Source organism: Molossus molossus, unplaced genomic scaffold (genome assembly GCF_014108415.1).
Source record: "Molossus molossus isolate mMolMol1 unplaced genomic scaffold, mMolMol1.p scaffold_m16_p_22, whole genome shotgun sequence".
In the NCBI taxonomy this organism is placed as follows: Eukaryota; Metazoa; Chordata; class Mammalia; order Chiroptera; family Molossidae; genus Molossus; species Molossus molossus.
Genome location: NW_023425358.1, coordinates 13,197,624 through 13,212,437, shown reverse-complemented (window position 1 = coordinate 13,212,437; position 14,814 = coordinate 13,197,624). Strand labels below are relative to the sequence as shown.

Here is a 14,814-nt window from a genome sequence, read left to right as displayed (position 1 = left end):
CCAAAAATTAAGTTAAAGGGAATTGTGGACTAAATGTAAGAGCTGAAACTGTAGAACACGTGGAAGAAAATATAGGAGTAAATCTCTGTGACTTTGGGCTAAACAGCGTTCTTAGATATAATATCAAAAGCACAATTCATAAAAGACAGAAAAACTAACAGATGTGATTAAAATGAAAACGTTTTGTGCTTCAAAAGATGGCATTAAAGAGGTAAAGAGACAAGCTATAAACAGAGAAGATATTTGAAAATTAAATATCTAATAAATAATTTATATTCAGCCTAACCGGTGTGGCTCAGTGGATGGAGTGTCATCCCATGGACTGAGAGGTCCTGGTTTGATCCCAGATTAAAGCACATGCCTGGGTTGCGGGATCGATCCCCAGTAGGGGGCGTGCAGGAGGCAGCCGACTGATATTTCTCTCTCACATTGATGTTTCTCTCTCTCTCTCTCCCTTCTTTTCTCTCTTAAAAAAATCAATGAAAAACATATTAAAAAAAAGAATTTGTATTCAGAATATATAAAGAATGCTCACAACACAATAAGACAAATGATTCAATTTAAAAATGAGCAAAAGATTTGAACAGACACTTTACCAAAGGAGATAAAGAATGGATAATCATCACATCCAAAGATGCTCAATATCATTAGTCATCAGGGGAATGCAAATTAAATCCATCATGGAGTATCACTTCAAACCCATTAGAAGAGCCATAATAGAAAAGGCCAGCTATGACAAGTATTGATGAGATTATGGAGACACTGGAACTCTCATTCACGGCGGGAATGGAAATAAACGGGCACAGCTGCTGTGGAAAGTAGTTTTGCACCTTCTTGAAAAGTTAAGCTTAAACGTTCCACATGACTTGGATATTCCACACCTAGAAATCTACCCATGAAAAACGAAAACACATCCATACACATGCACCTATATGTGAATGTTCACAGCAGCTTCATGCATAACAGCCCCAGACTGGAAATAATCCCGATGTCCACCAAGCGATGAAAGGACAGACAGGATGGGGTCTATCCACACAACGGGTGCTACTCTGCAATGAAAATAAGTGAGCCAGCCCTGGCCAGTTTGGCTCTGTGGTTAGAACGTCGGCCCGAAGACCAATGAGTCCCGAGTTCGATTCGGGTCAAGGGCACGTACCTCGGTTGCAGTTAGCCCCAGGCCCTGGTCGGGGTCGTGCGGGAAGCAGCCAGTCGATGTGTCTCTTTCACATTGACGTCTCTCTCTCTGTCTCGCTCTCTCCCTCCCTCCCACTCTATCGGAAGATAAATAGAAAAATATCCTCGGGTGAGGATTAAAAAAAAAAACATAAACAAAAAATACTATAACATTTCCTTTCTATGTTTATTGTTATTGTCCTGGGATATAAGTTCCATGAAGGCCAGGGAGTTTAATCTGTTCTGATCACTGAGGTGTACTCCCAGCGCCTAGACCGGTGCCTGGCGCGCGGAAGGTGTGCACACAGCGTTGAAAATGGGACTGAATAAGGAACCCTTGACCGGCAGGTCCTGCCAGCACTCGAGTTCTCTAATCGGGGTTAGGTGTGGGGGCGTCATCTCCAAGGTTAGGCTGTGCTCATGAGGGGAACTGCTGTTCGGGCCGTGCTGGTATTTGGGACTGGGACTGGAGGAAAGACTGGGCGTCCCCAGTGACCCGTGCGCAGAGCCCGGCTTTCTCGATCTTGAAGACTCGGGGAGGACGGTTCTCCTGCGGCCACTGGTATGTTTTCTTTCCTTTTTGACCCCAGTCGGCCCACATGTAAAATGAGTTTTCTCCAGCATCCTAGTGACTGTGTCTCTCTGTGTAGACGGAGGAGAAGCGCGTGCAGGGTGGAGGGAGCGGTGTGATCGGGGAGAGAAGTCTCAGCTCTTCGGGGGGGGGGGGCTGTGTGGCCACCAGCTGCACCCCTGTCCTCACCTTCCCCACGGAGGCTGCAGTGGTGTTCCTTCCTGGCACTGGGTGACTTCTCAGCTGCTAACACCTTTCTTGATATATTTACATATGGGAAAATCTTCCTTTCTATAAACATTTACAAACACCTTGATAGGTTTGTGAAAATGTGACACCCGTCTGGAAGCCAGTCTTCCTGGGCTGTGGGCTCAGCTACTTACTTTTGTGGGTCAGAGGCAGCTGTGTGGGCTTCTGGGCGCCTGTGACCCTCCCACTTAGGAAAGCCCCCTCCACGTGGACAGGGTCGTTTAGCGTCCGAGAGGTGGGGAAAGGCCAGTGGGCAGTCCCCTGGCAGTGGGGCTGGCTGGGATGGAGAATGGACACCGGGTCTCAGGGCCCTGGCTCCCGACGTGCCTCTGGGGAGCGGGGTAGCCAGGAAGGGTTTTCTGAAGCCTCGGGTTCATTGTGCAGCCACCTCTCTGCCTGGGGTCCCCGGGCCAGGGTGAGGGCTCAGACAAGGCTCTGAGTCCCGGGCTGGAGGGAGACGGGCCTCGCAGCCCCTACCTGAAGGGGGGGAGTCCGAAATTGTGGAAGAGGGTGGGGCCAACTTAGCGGAAAGGGCAGAGGTTTTGGGGCCAGAAGGACCCGAGTTCAGATTCTCACTCTTTTTCTTTCTTGCTCTGTGACCTTGGGCAAGTTAGTGGGTCCCTTTGTGTGTGATCTTTCTCATCTGTGAAAGGAGCCACGGGGCCTGCCTGGTGAGAGGGTGCATGAGGGCGTGTGTGGGGTTGCCCTGGCGGCATCTGGTCCCGGGTCCCAGCCCAACACAGCAACAAAATCACAGAGCTCTGGCGAGCCCACTCCCGAGTAGCCGGATCTCTCTCCTCTGCAGAGAGGTGCCCGCGGCCCTGGCTCCTGCTGGCGGGCCCTGCCTGCTCCTCCGCTGTGGCGTCCCGCGCTGGCGTGGACAGCAGGCTCTCCTGGAGGCCGGCCCCTGCCCACCCTCCGGGCCTTCTCTTTTCGGGACTGGACCTCTGGGAGCCTGCCTTGGGCTTTGTGACTTAGGCGCTAAACCGTGCTAAGGGGACACCCCTCCCTGCCCCGTTGGCTGCTGAGGGAAGGCTTCCATTTGGTAGCGTTTTCCTTTCTCATTTCATGCTGTAATGGAGATTCATGGCTAGTTTTAAATCCATAATTTGCCATGAAGCCCTCGTCTCAGCCCAGGCTGAGGTCAGAGCGGAGAAGAAGGGAGCTATTTTTATCCTGAGAGGTCTCCCAGCCCAGCTCGGCCTCACAGGCTCCCCAGGGCTGGCCTCGGCCTGCCAGCCAGTGTCCTGGGTGTGGCACGCACCGTGCTCAGGGGTCTGGAGCCAGGAGAGGGGCAGCTCTTTCCCGTGGGACTGGGGCCCAGTCTGCCCTCTCGGGCGGCGTGACTCTCTTTCCTGTTTCATTTTTCAAACGGGCGATTGATAGAGTGGCAGGCCTCGTGCTGGGCATATCTTGCGCCCCTACTCCAACCTAGGGGGAGGGTCACCAAAATCTGTCTACTTCCCCCCAGTGACTGATTCTCTCGTGTCTTCCCACCAGGGGGGCCTGCCTGCTGTTCAGCTGAGCTCAGAACTCTGTGTGTGTGTGTGTGTGTGTGTGTGTGTGTGTGCACGCCAGTGCTCGGCCTGCAGGCGAGGCATGTGTGAATGAGACATGCATAACCAGCTGGATGCCTGTGGGGACTCAGGAGACGCCCCCACACAGGTGGGCCCTTGTCTTTGTTTCCCAGGTGCGAGGGGATGTTGGAAGCCACGGCCGCCCAGGGGAGCAAGGCCCTGGGGTGCAGATTCCCGTGGTCCACGCTCATGCTCCCCTTGCTCAGCCTCTCCTGGGCCGCGCTCGGTTAGACACAGCCTTGCTCTCGGAGCCAGGGAACGGGGACTCGGGACACGAGCCCAGGCCTGACCCCGACCACAATCAACTGAGGAGAAGCAGAGTCAAACTGGGGGGTGGATTTGTACGTCCTCTTTCCAGCTGACTGCCAGGGAGACGGGGGGAGGTGAAGCACCTTTGTCTCATGTCTCAAGGCTGGTCGGCGGCAGGACTGGGCCCTTGGCCGAAGTGCCCGTGCCTGTGCCCTGGGTGGGGGGTCACACCTGAGCACTGCAGGGCTGCCCGAGAGTCTGTGGTTTGGGGGGGGGGCGCTGGGAGTTCGGAGGAGCAGGAGGCTGGGCACTGAGCGTGTGCCGTGGAGCCTGGGTGGGCGCCCGTGGAATCTCCACGTGCTCGAGGAAGGGGCAGGGAGCGGCTGGCCTGGGGGCTGTTTGGGCCGCTGCCTCCAGCCTTAGGGGGTGAGCACTGCCCCCAAGGCAGTGTCGGGCGTCGGGCCACTCCTGCGAGGCCACGTAGGCCAGCAGCTCTCCTCTCATGGCCCACGTCTGTTCCGGCCGACCTGGCAATGCCACGTGGGGACGTGGGGGCTGTGATCCTTGGCATCAGGTGTCCCCTGCTCGGAGAGGACCCTGCTTGCCCCCTGCTGTCCACATTGCTACATTTGCCTGTGTCTCTAATGGATCGCCAGCCTCCCTGGGGTCCTTGACTGCGTCCCACCTCATTTCCTGCCGTGATGGATGGGCCCCCGCTAGGGGAGTGAACTCTGCTGACACCCCATCGAGATGAGAACGGGGAGGGGTGGGGCAAGCAGAGAGGCCTTTCCTTTCCACGGCAACATGGCACACTACAGGGCCCGGGAGACCGTGGCTGGGGGGCTGATCTTAGCATGGGGGTGTCCCGAGTGATTCAACCCCCAAGTCAACACTTCTGGACCCAATGGCACTCGGCTACAGAGTGCTCGGGTCTCACCCTGTCTCACACCCCACCCTCCATCAACGACTGCTATGGGCTGCCACTCGGGGCATATGGCATTGAACCCACAGAGTGGACCTTAGAGACCAGGCCCCAGGGACCTTATACTGTAATTTAGGAGAGAGACTATTAGTCTTGTCATGTGTCCAGCAGGTCAGCACAGGGTTAAACCGGGAGGGCAGAGAGGGTGTGCAGAGGCGGGGAACCAGGTTCTGGACCAGAGGACACTGGGGGTGGCCAGGGGCCCCAAGAGGGAGTGTAGCAGTAGGGAGTGGGGAGGAGCAGGCAGGGGTGGGGGTGGGGGAGGGCACCAGAGTTAAGTAGGGCTTCCATCTGGAACTTCAGAGATAAGTCTGCTTAGTTTGTTCTAATCTTCCATCTCTGGCTTATTTTCTGCCCTATTTGGGGTGATTGTAGGGTAATGGATGTGGCAGGAAACAGGCCCACAGCACAGATGAGATAGGGCACCCAGGACCAGGCCGGGCCCAAGCCAAGCACGCCTGATGAGGAGATAAGGAAACTAATGCGCTTGTCTTCCCAGGCGCTGGAGCTCGGGCGCTGCAGGAAGCAGGCTGGGCCGAACGGTCGCTTCCCCAGGACGGGAGTCGGGTCCCCCGAGAAGGAGGGGTTGCTTGTTGGGGTCCCCTAACACTGCAGGAAGCATAGTAACACCCACAATGGCGACAGTGGTAACTGGCAAGGCTGACAGGCTTGCTGCATGAAATGTAACTGTCAGTTACTTTAAAAAGTGTTGGGTTGAGTGTTGTGATGGAGGTGTGTACTGAAGGCAGAGGGGGACAGTCAGGCCACCTGAAGTTCAGGAGGGCTTCCCGGAGGAGGCGATATCCTAGATGAGTTCTGACAGGCGAGCAAGAGTTAGCCAAGGGAAGAGCGGTGGGAAGGGCATTCTAGGCGGAAACACACAATAACAAAGACGGAGGTGTGGGGAGTGGAGGGAGCCACAGGCTGGTTGCTGTCCTCGGAGAAGGGGGTAGCAGAGTTGGGGCTGGAGAGAAAGCAGAGGGCAGGCCTCAGAGTCCTCGTGTGCTGTGAAGGGAGCCTGGGTTTGTCCTGCGCGGTGTTTTCTCAGCCCTGAAGACCCACTCAGACTGTGCCCTACTGACAGGGTGACTGTGGCTGGGTTTCCTGCCACCAGTTTCTAGAACGGCTTAGAAACCAGTGCTCGTTGGTTCTGGGTCAGCTCTGCCTTCCTGGCTGCATGAGCCGAGCTATTCACTGCCTCTCTCTGGGCCCACTTCCCCAGATGAGGGGGTCAGGAGTCGGGGTGTTGCCAACACAGTGGACCCAGGAGATTGCTGGTGGGGGGAGCTGCGTGGTTTTGAAAAAGGCACAAGGTAAGGACACGGTTGGGCCTTATCTGTTTGCCCCTCTCAGTATTTGGGGCTGACATCAGTTTAAAGACACCCTTTTTATTGGAATTGACTTAGTCTCCATGTTAAATAATTCATGTTTAGGAAGCCTTGTTTCTGATGGGAGCTACAGACAGCAGTTAATATTAGAACAGCCAGGAAGAGGAGGGGAGGGGAGGGAAGACTGGGAAAATACCTCTGTAAATAATTAATCTCACATCCACCACCCTCCCCTGCCTGCTTCCAGCCCCCCCCCCCTTCTCTTTCTTCTAGTGTTTATTCCAGCTGACACCCAGCATAACTAGCCAGTTTACCTGTTTAATCTGTTTGTTATTTATGGCTGTCTGTTTCCCTGCTAGAATGCCCGCTCCCGCAGGGCAGGGGCTGCTTTCTCTTTTGTTTACGGATGAATCTCACGCACCTAGATCAGTGCTTGGCACACAATATGTGCTCAGGAAATGTTTGCTGAGCAACTCCTTGGCACCCACTTCTTCCCTGCTCTGGGTCCTCGTCTTTGCTTCCCAAGTTTTTGGGCACTTAGGGAAATCAAATGCAATATCCCCCCTTCAGTCTGGCCCTGGAACGGTTACGATGTTTTCCACCCCGGGGTTCCTGCAGGTGGGAGAAGGAGCAGCCCAAATGTGTGCGTGTGTGTGCAAGTGTGTATGTAAGTGTGTGCAAGTGTGTGTACAAGTGTGTGTGTGTGCAAGCGTGTGTGCGTGTTAGTCTGATGTTCACAGCAATTCTAGAAGATTGGTAATTTTTTTTTTATCCTCACCAAAGGACATTTTCGCATTTATCTTCAGATAGAGCGGGAGGGAGAGAGGGAGGAAGAGAGAGAGAGAAACATCGATGCGCGAGAGATACATCAAGTGGTTGCTACCCCCCACACATGACCCCAGCCGGGGCTGGGAACAAACTGCAACCGAGGTACATGCCCTTAGCGGGGACCGAACCCGGGACTCTCTGGTCCATGGGTTGATGCTCTAACTGCTGAGCCAAACCAGCCAGGGCTAAAAGATTGGTATTTTCATTATCCCGATTTTATAGTAAAAACCAGAAACTTTATTCATTCATTCATTCATTAAAAATCTTCAAATATCACTGAGTACCTACTCTGCACTAAGTGCTGGTTAAAGAGAGTTGAACCCGAGACCCAGTGCCAGCCCTGAGGACCTGCCCAAGGCCCCCGGAGATAAGCTGCACAGAGGTATTTCTCCTCCCGGGGCTTTTCCTCCTGAACCCCAGCTCTGCACAGGTGCTTGGGGGTCTCATGATGGGCAACTGAGCTGTGTGTCTGCAGAGGTGGCCCAAGGCGTGTGGAGGCTGCGTGCAGAGGTGGGCCCTGGGTTAAGGTAGAGCCCGTGTCCGAATCCCGGGGCTGGGTGGGATTGGAGAGGTCCTAGCTCCACCCTCTCAGCAGAAAGCATCTAAAATAACTAAACGGTCACCTTCTCCACCTCCATCATCACACGAATCCCAGGTCCTGTGCAGGTCAGAGCACTTTCCTAAAACAGCTGGTCCTTATTTTAGAAGCCATGCATTTTGGGAGCTGTACGGTTCTTAGAGATCCTCTTATTTATCACCACCTTCATTTTACAGATGAGGCGACTGAGACCCCGAGTGGCTGAGTAGCAGGGCCAAGTACACAGCTGGTTCATGGTAGGACCAGGGCTGTGGCCTCAGTCTGCTGCTCTTTCCATGATACCATGATTTTCAGATGTTCTGGGGGTGGAAAGATGCAAGTCTCGACCCGGCTTGAGTCAAGAGCCTGGTCCCTGGCTGGCTGAGTCACAGAGGGCCTGCAGCTTGCCTGCTATCAGCCTGGACCGGGCTCCCAGCCCCTCCCCCCTCTTCCCCTCCTGGTTCCCTAGCTCCCTCCCTCTCTGCCTCTGGAGGTAGCAAATGCCCAGCTCAAAGTTGCTCCTTGCCTGATTACATCTGCGAGCTGGAAACATAGGCTAATTAATATGTCTGTGACTCCAGGCTTGGCTGCCGGGCCCGAGTGCCCGGGCCCTCCCTGGAGCTCCGCGCAGGCTCTGGGAGCGGGCCCTCGGCTTCTCCAAGCACGAGCAGATGTGTGGTTTCACAGTGCACATCTGCTGGCTATACAGTCTCTCGTATTTGCCCTCCTCACGTGGCGCTTTGATGGAAGACTCCTGGGGGTCCCCTGTGTTCCAGCCAAAGTGTTTGCTTTGCAGTTTTGCCAGAATACCATCTGATTCTGCTCTCACATCTTCCGCAGGTTCTAATCAGGCTCTTACTTTATTTAATTAAAAATCGATCTCAGGCAAATACAGACTAAATTAGGGAGCGCTCTCATTCCGGGACACAGGAAAGGCTGCTCCCCCGTCCCCCTGGGGAACCGGCTGGGACATTTTCCCAGGCTGAGATGTCAAGCAGAGCAGATGGGGTCTTGGTTGGGAAGCTGGCTGGGCAGGGTAGACACGGCCCTCTCCCCTCTGCTAGAACAGCTGCTTTGGCTCACCACCACGGTGCACAGACCAGGGCTCCCTTTCCAGAAGGCTGGGAGCTCCTGCGTGCAGGGCCTCTCTCCAGGGCAGTAGGTGGGGCTGTACACCGCCAGAACTCAGCCAGGTCGGTGCCTCAGGCAGAGCCCTTCAGGGCCATCCGAGGGCTGGTACCTGCGGACAAGCTCAGGGGTGGAGGCCTAGGGTGGCCCTGCGGAGTCGGGGGCAGGGTGGGGGGACAGTAGGCAGAGCTGGGTGAGTCTAGGAGGAATTGTTTCTGTGGGGTCTGTAGGAAAGGCCCTGCTCAGGCTCCCTTTGTGGCTGCAGGAATTTTACCCTGGCCATCCTGCCAGGGCCTCCGGAAACCCTCCCTTCTGCCTCTTCAACTGACCCCCACACCGAAATCAAACATCTTCCCCACACAACCCAGCGCTGTGCCCAGAGGCAGTGCCGGGCTGTGCCCCTGGAGAGGGAGAAGGGGCAGCGCATGCCACCTGGATATGACCCACGGCAAAGTCAAGTCTGTTGAGATCAGACCCCGAGCCCGGCCTTCAGAAGCCTGCTTCTTAACCAGCCAGACAAAGGAGCTTCTGCAGCCTTCAGGAACACGGAGACCAGGCAGGGGGCTCTGGCTCGGAACTGGAGAATCTGGGTCGCGCCTGCGTGTAAGTCAGCTGGGGGCGCCCGCACGTGCCGTTGCCTCTGGGTTCCCTCTTGTGAGACATTCGGAATGACTCGGACCTGGTTATCTAACCGTGATAGAAGGAAAGGAATCTATAAATCGCCGGGTGTGACTGGCAAGGCTCTGATACCCGGACAACAACTTGAGGATGAGATCATCTCCATCTGTTGTAGGTCCTGCGTGGAGCGTGAGTGGGCAGTGCCCGGGTTTGCCTCATTTTCAGCATCCTTTGGGACCTCTCGCAGGGACCAGCGAAGCAGGAGGCAGATTCTTTCGAGGATGGGGCTGAATTACCTCTGAAGATGAAGATGCTACGACTTCGCTGAGCAAATCTGTCCTGGCATTTCGCAATCTCCCCAAACCAGAAGACATATTAGGCACTAAATCCTCCTTCTCTCTTCGCTCACCCCCACCTATTCCCATTGTAGTCCCCGTCTCAGGGGAGATGGAGCCGGTTGCTCCACTCTGAATGTCCCTGAGGACTTTCCGAAGGCCCCTTCCTGCCTCAGGCCCAGCTGTTTACCCTGCCCAGCCGGCTTACTTCCATTCCCTTCATCGCAGGCCGGAGGCTCAAAGGTGGCGGCCGGTTCTGAGGTTGGCCCGTTCCTCCTCCCGTCTGGAGCAGCCAGGCTGAGCTTGGTAAGCGGTCCTCCGGGGCCTGTCTGCTGCTGTGCTTGGGCTAATCTGCCTGTGTGCTGGCTGTGTAGATCTGAAGATAACCTGACACTCTCGTAAATATTTCATCTCACCCTGGCCACGCGCACGCCTTATCTACCAGGCGAGGAGGCAGCACCCGGCGCTGACCCCGCGTCAGAGCCGCAGCAGCCTGAGAGTGGGTAGGGCAGAGTCTGAGCCCCTCTTCTGGCTGCTGAGACACCCCCCGCCCCAGGCGCCTGGCAGACTCCCTGAGGAGGCGGTGAGGGTGCGAGGGCTCTCACCCGGAGGCCCTGGGCCGGGCCCTCTGCTTCTCCGAGCCTCAGGTTCTCATCTGGGACAACAGTTATGTCCCGCAGACCTGCATCGACAGCTGGGCAGGCACAGGTGGAGGTCTTCAAGGGGGGCTGCCAGAGCCGTGCAGCCAGACCCTCACTCGTGTAAACCGAGACCCTCACCCATGTAAACCGAGACCCTCACTCGCGTAAACCGAGACCCTCACCCATGTAAACCGAGACCCTCACTCGCGTAAACCGAGACCCTCACCCATGTAAACCGAGACCCTCACTCGGGTAAACCGAGACCCTCACCCGTGTAAACCGAGGCCCTCACTCGTGCAAACCGAGACCCTCACTCGCATAAACCGAGACCCTCACTCGCGTAAACCGAGGCCCTCACTCGGGTAAACCGAGGCCCTCACTCGGGTAAACCGAGGCCCTCACTCGCGTAAACCGAGGCCCTCACTCGTGTAAACCGAGGCCCTCACCCCCTCACCCGTGTAAACCGAGACCCTCACCCGTGTAAACCGAGACCCTCACCCGTGCAAACCGAGACCCTCACCCGTGCAAACCGAGGCCCTCACCCGTGCAAACCGAGGCCCTCACCCGTGTAAACCGAGGCCCTCACCCGTGTAAACCGAGGCCCTCACCCGTGTAAACCGAGACCCTCACCCGTGCAAACCGAGACCCTCACCCGTGTAAACCGAGGCCCTCACCCGTGTAAACCGAGGCCCTCACCCGTGTAAACCGAGGCCCTCACCCGGGTAAACCGAGGCCCTCACTCGGGTAAACCGAGGCCCTCACTCGGGTAAACCGAGGCCCTCACTCACGCAAACCGAGGCCCTCACTCACGCAAACCGAGACCCTCACTCGTGCAAACCGAGACCCTCACTCGTGCAAACCGAGACCCTCACTCGCATAAACCGAGGCCCTCACTCGGTAAACCGAGGCCCTCACTCGGGTAAACCGAGGCCCTCACTCGGGTAAACCGGGCCCCTCACCCTCACCCCCATCATACCCGTGTAAACCGAGGCCCTCACCCGTGTAAACCGAGGCCCTCACCCGTGCAAACCGAGACCCTCACCCGTGCAAACCGAGGCCCTCACCCGTGCAAACCGAGGCCCTCACCCGGGTAAACCGAGGCCCTCACCCGGGTAAACCGAGGCCCTCACTCGGGTAAACCGAGGCCCTCACTCGCGTAAACCGAGGCCCTCACTCGCGTAAACCGAGGCCCTCACTCGCGTAAACCGAGGCCCTCACCCGCGTAAACCGAGGCCCTCACTCGCGTAAACCGAGGCCCTCACCCGCGTAAACCGAGGCCCTCACTCGGGTAAACCGAGGCCCTCACTCGGGTAACCGAGGCCCTCACCCGCGTAAACCGAGGCCCTCACTCGCGTAAACCGAGGCCCTCACCCGCGTAAACCGAGGCCCTCACCCGCGTAAACCGAGGCCCTCACCCGCGTAAACCGAGGCCCTCACTCGGGTAAACCGAGGCCCTCACTCGGGTAAACCGAGGCCCTCACTCGGGTAAACCGAGGCCCTCACTCGCGTAAACCGAGGCCCTCACTCGCGCAAACCGAGGCCCTCACTCGCGCAAACCGAGACCCTCACTCGGGTAAACCGAGACCCTCACTCGGGTAACCGAGGCCCTCACTCGCGTAAACCGAGGCCCTCACCCGGGTAAACCGAGGCCCTCACTCGGGTAACCGAGGCCCTGATACTTGTGTAAATCAGGACCCTGACACTCCTGTGAACCGAGACACTGTGACTGTGTGCATTGCTCTGTCCCCAGGCCGCCTGGGTCCGCATCTCGCGAGAGGAAGGAGGTGCAGGGAGAGAGAACTCAAGAGGCAGCGAGCCCACCGTGTGCAGGCAGGGCTGCCCGAGGGAGGCGGGGCACCTGCTCAGGCAGGATGTCCCAGGGACACTGGGCTCCAGGAAGCCGAGATGAAGGGACCAAGAGCAAAGGTATGAGTTGGAATCAGAGCCTGAAATGAGTCTCCCAGGCACGGCGCGGGCTGCCCAGGGCTCCTAGGAGCGGGCGGGGAAGGAACGGGCAGTGGTGTGGGGGTCCCTGTGGATGCTGAAACCAGGGGGACAATCAAGCTCCAGGCGGATTCTGACAGGGGAGGTGCCACATGGGGTTTCTAGCACCCTGAGGGAGGTCAGTCCAGAAAGAAATGACTCAGAGCCGCATCACGTTTTTCTCTGTCTCCCCGCGTGAAGCACATGCTCTCTGACTGAATAGACGAGCATCCAGGAGCTCTTATTTGCCCCCTAAGCTGGAGTCGAACACACGCATCGGGCAAGGCCATAGGTAAGGGGCATTGGCCTCCTGATTTCCAGGGCAGGAGCTTTCATTTCCCCTCTTTGTGGGGAGGGGTTCCTGACACAGGGAGGCCATGGCCAGAGCCCCGGGGGACAAGGCCTGGGGCTTCTCCCAGGCCAGGCCCCTGAAGGAAGCCTCCCGGAACTGAGCCCGCGGTGTTTCCCACAGCACCCTTGCCCCACGCGCGGGCAGTTCTTACCCAGGACGGTGAGGCGCGCAGGGCGGGACCGGATGGCGGCCTGGATGGCCTGGCACTCGTACACGGCGTCATCTTGCAGCTCTGCCCGCAGGATCTTCAGGTGATGTTCTCCCGACAGGTGGTTCCCTACCACCAGGTACTGTGGGTAACCTGTGGGGACAGCAGGCCCATCAAGGGGCTGGTCCGGGGTGGAGGTGACATTCATGTAACACAGGACCGTGGCGCACACCTGAGCAGGGCCTTGATGTCAGCGTGAGGAGCACAGAGATGAGTTTCCCAGGTGCTGGGCAGAGTGTGTGTGTAAGGGAACTGTCGATGGCTTTGGGAAGCGGTTGTTAGAGGGGGGGAGAGAACAGAGAGGGAGATGCTCAGTGTGGACAGACTCAGCGGGCTTCTCACTCTGGACAGCGGTGGGCACCTCAGTGTGGGTACCAAGCCGACATGCAATTTGATGAGGACACACAGAGAGACTGAGAGGCCCAGGCTGAGATCCACAGACAGACAGAAGACGGAATAAGAGAGAGAGAAGGGACAACACAGAAAGTGATTTGGGAAAGGATTAAGAGTGACTTTGGGGACAAGTCTTGCTTCGGGATGGAGGATCCAGGCCACCTTGCCAATGCCCGAGCCTCTGGTCACTTTGAACCACAAGCAACACTATTCTCCTCCTTCCCAACCCGAACCCCAGTGTCTGATTAAGCACTTGTGAGGTGCTCAGGACACTTAGGAACTTGGGGTCTCTTGTACACTGGAGATGAATAATAGATAAATAAACGCTTGAGCATGATAAATCATTAATCAGCTTTCCTGTGGCTGTGTGGGTTGACTATAAATGCCCACGTAAGTCCCAGCGGCCAGGCTGGGCAGACCCTCCCTTTCCTGGGTCTTGGGCCCTAAAGTCCCTTAGTGTCTCTCAGAAGGATCTGTTTCCATGCCCCCCCTTACCTGAGCTCTGCTTCCCCTTAGCAGTCCGTCCCAGGTCCTTGCCCCTGTCTGGTCCCCTTCTCTCCTCAGAGGCCCGCCCACCCTTGGGCAGCCCCAGATTGCTCTCTTGCAGAAGGACCTCCGCAAGGGTGACTGAGCAGTGTGACTGCTCAGAAAGGTGTCATAGGATTGAGCCCACTTGGCCGCTAAAAGGGAGGACTAAGGCTTAGACAATGAGAGACGTACACAGAGACAGACAGAAGGACATGCAAGAAGGAGCTCTCTGTCTTCAAATGCTTCCGTCTCTCGGTGGGGAGTAGGTGTGGTTTTGCACCCCCCAAGGGCAGCATTAGCAATGGGCAGAATGAGTACGGGGAAATGCTGTTAGAATATTGTTAACAGTTTGAGGTGTCCAATAGAATCTGGGCTGCCAAAGGTGGTAGTGAGGTCCCTGTCACTAGCTGTATTCAAGCAGAGGTTGTATGATCATCTGTCAGAGACACTGCAGAGGAGAGTTCTACCCTGATTAGAATATTGGAGCTCAAAGTCCCCTTCCACCCCCATGAGCTAAGGGTCTTCCCGAGGTGGCAGCTCTCCCTGGGGGGTGAGCTATACAGGGCCACCCATTCCTGGTCCCTGAAGCAGCTGTGATTTTCTGCCAGATTTCCCAGTATGCTTTGTGGGTGCTCCCTGTGCGGCCGAGCCCTTTAGGCTCATGTCTTCATGACTAGCATTGTCCCCATCACGCAATCAAATGGCCCTGCCCTCCACAGCTGTTAGGCCTGGCCAGAGAGGCTCACAGGGCAGCCAGCTGTGTCCTGCCCACCCTTCCCGCACTCTACCGGGCTTGGGGAAGGAGCCCAGGTGAGCTAAGCTGGCTCCCCCAGGGCCAGGGCTAGAAATGGCTTCTAGCCCCGTCCTTCCCTGCTGCTGCTGCCCTCACTGTATCTGGTTGACCACGCCAGCCCCTTCAGCCCGGCCTCTGGACCTGTGATTAGTCCCTGTTCTCCTGAAGGCATCTTGGCTGGAGCTTGTGTTGTTGTCTTGCAAGCAAGCGATCAGCCACGATTTCACTCTCAGGAGCTGCTGGAAACACCAGTGATGGGTTTGTTTGCATTTGCCTAATTAGGCAACAGAGCTATGATGCC

General features: G+C 56.7%; 1 protein-coding gene across 1 annotated transcript in view; it reads right to left on the bottom strand.

Annotated features, from left to right (window-relative positions):
* Nucleotides 1-14,814, bottom strand: part of KIRREL3 (kirre like nephrin family adhesion molecule 3) — a 115,378-nt gene that overhangs the window by 67,314 nt on the left and 33,250 nt on the right. The window contains exon 4 of the mRNA XM_036277257.1: nucleotides 12,743-12,892. Within this exon, the coding sequence (XP_036133150.1) occupies nucleotides 12,743-12,892 (150 nt within the window). The remainder of the gene's footprint in view (nucleotides 1-12,742; nucleotides 12,893-14,814) is intronic.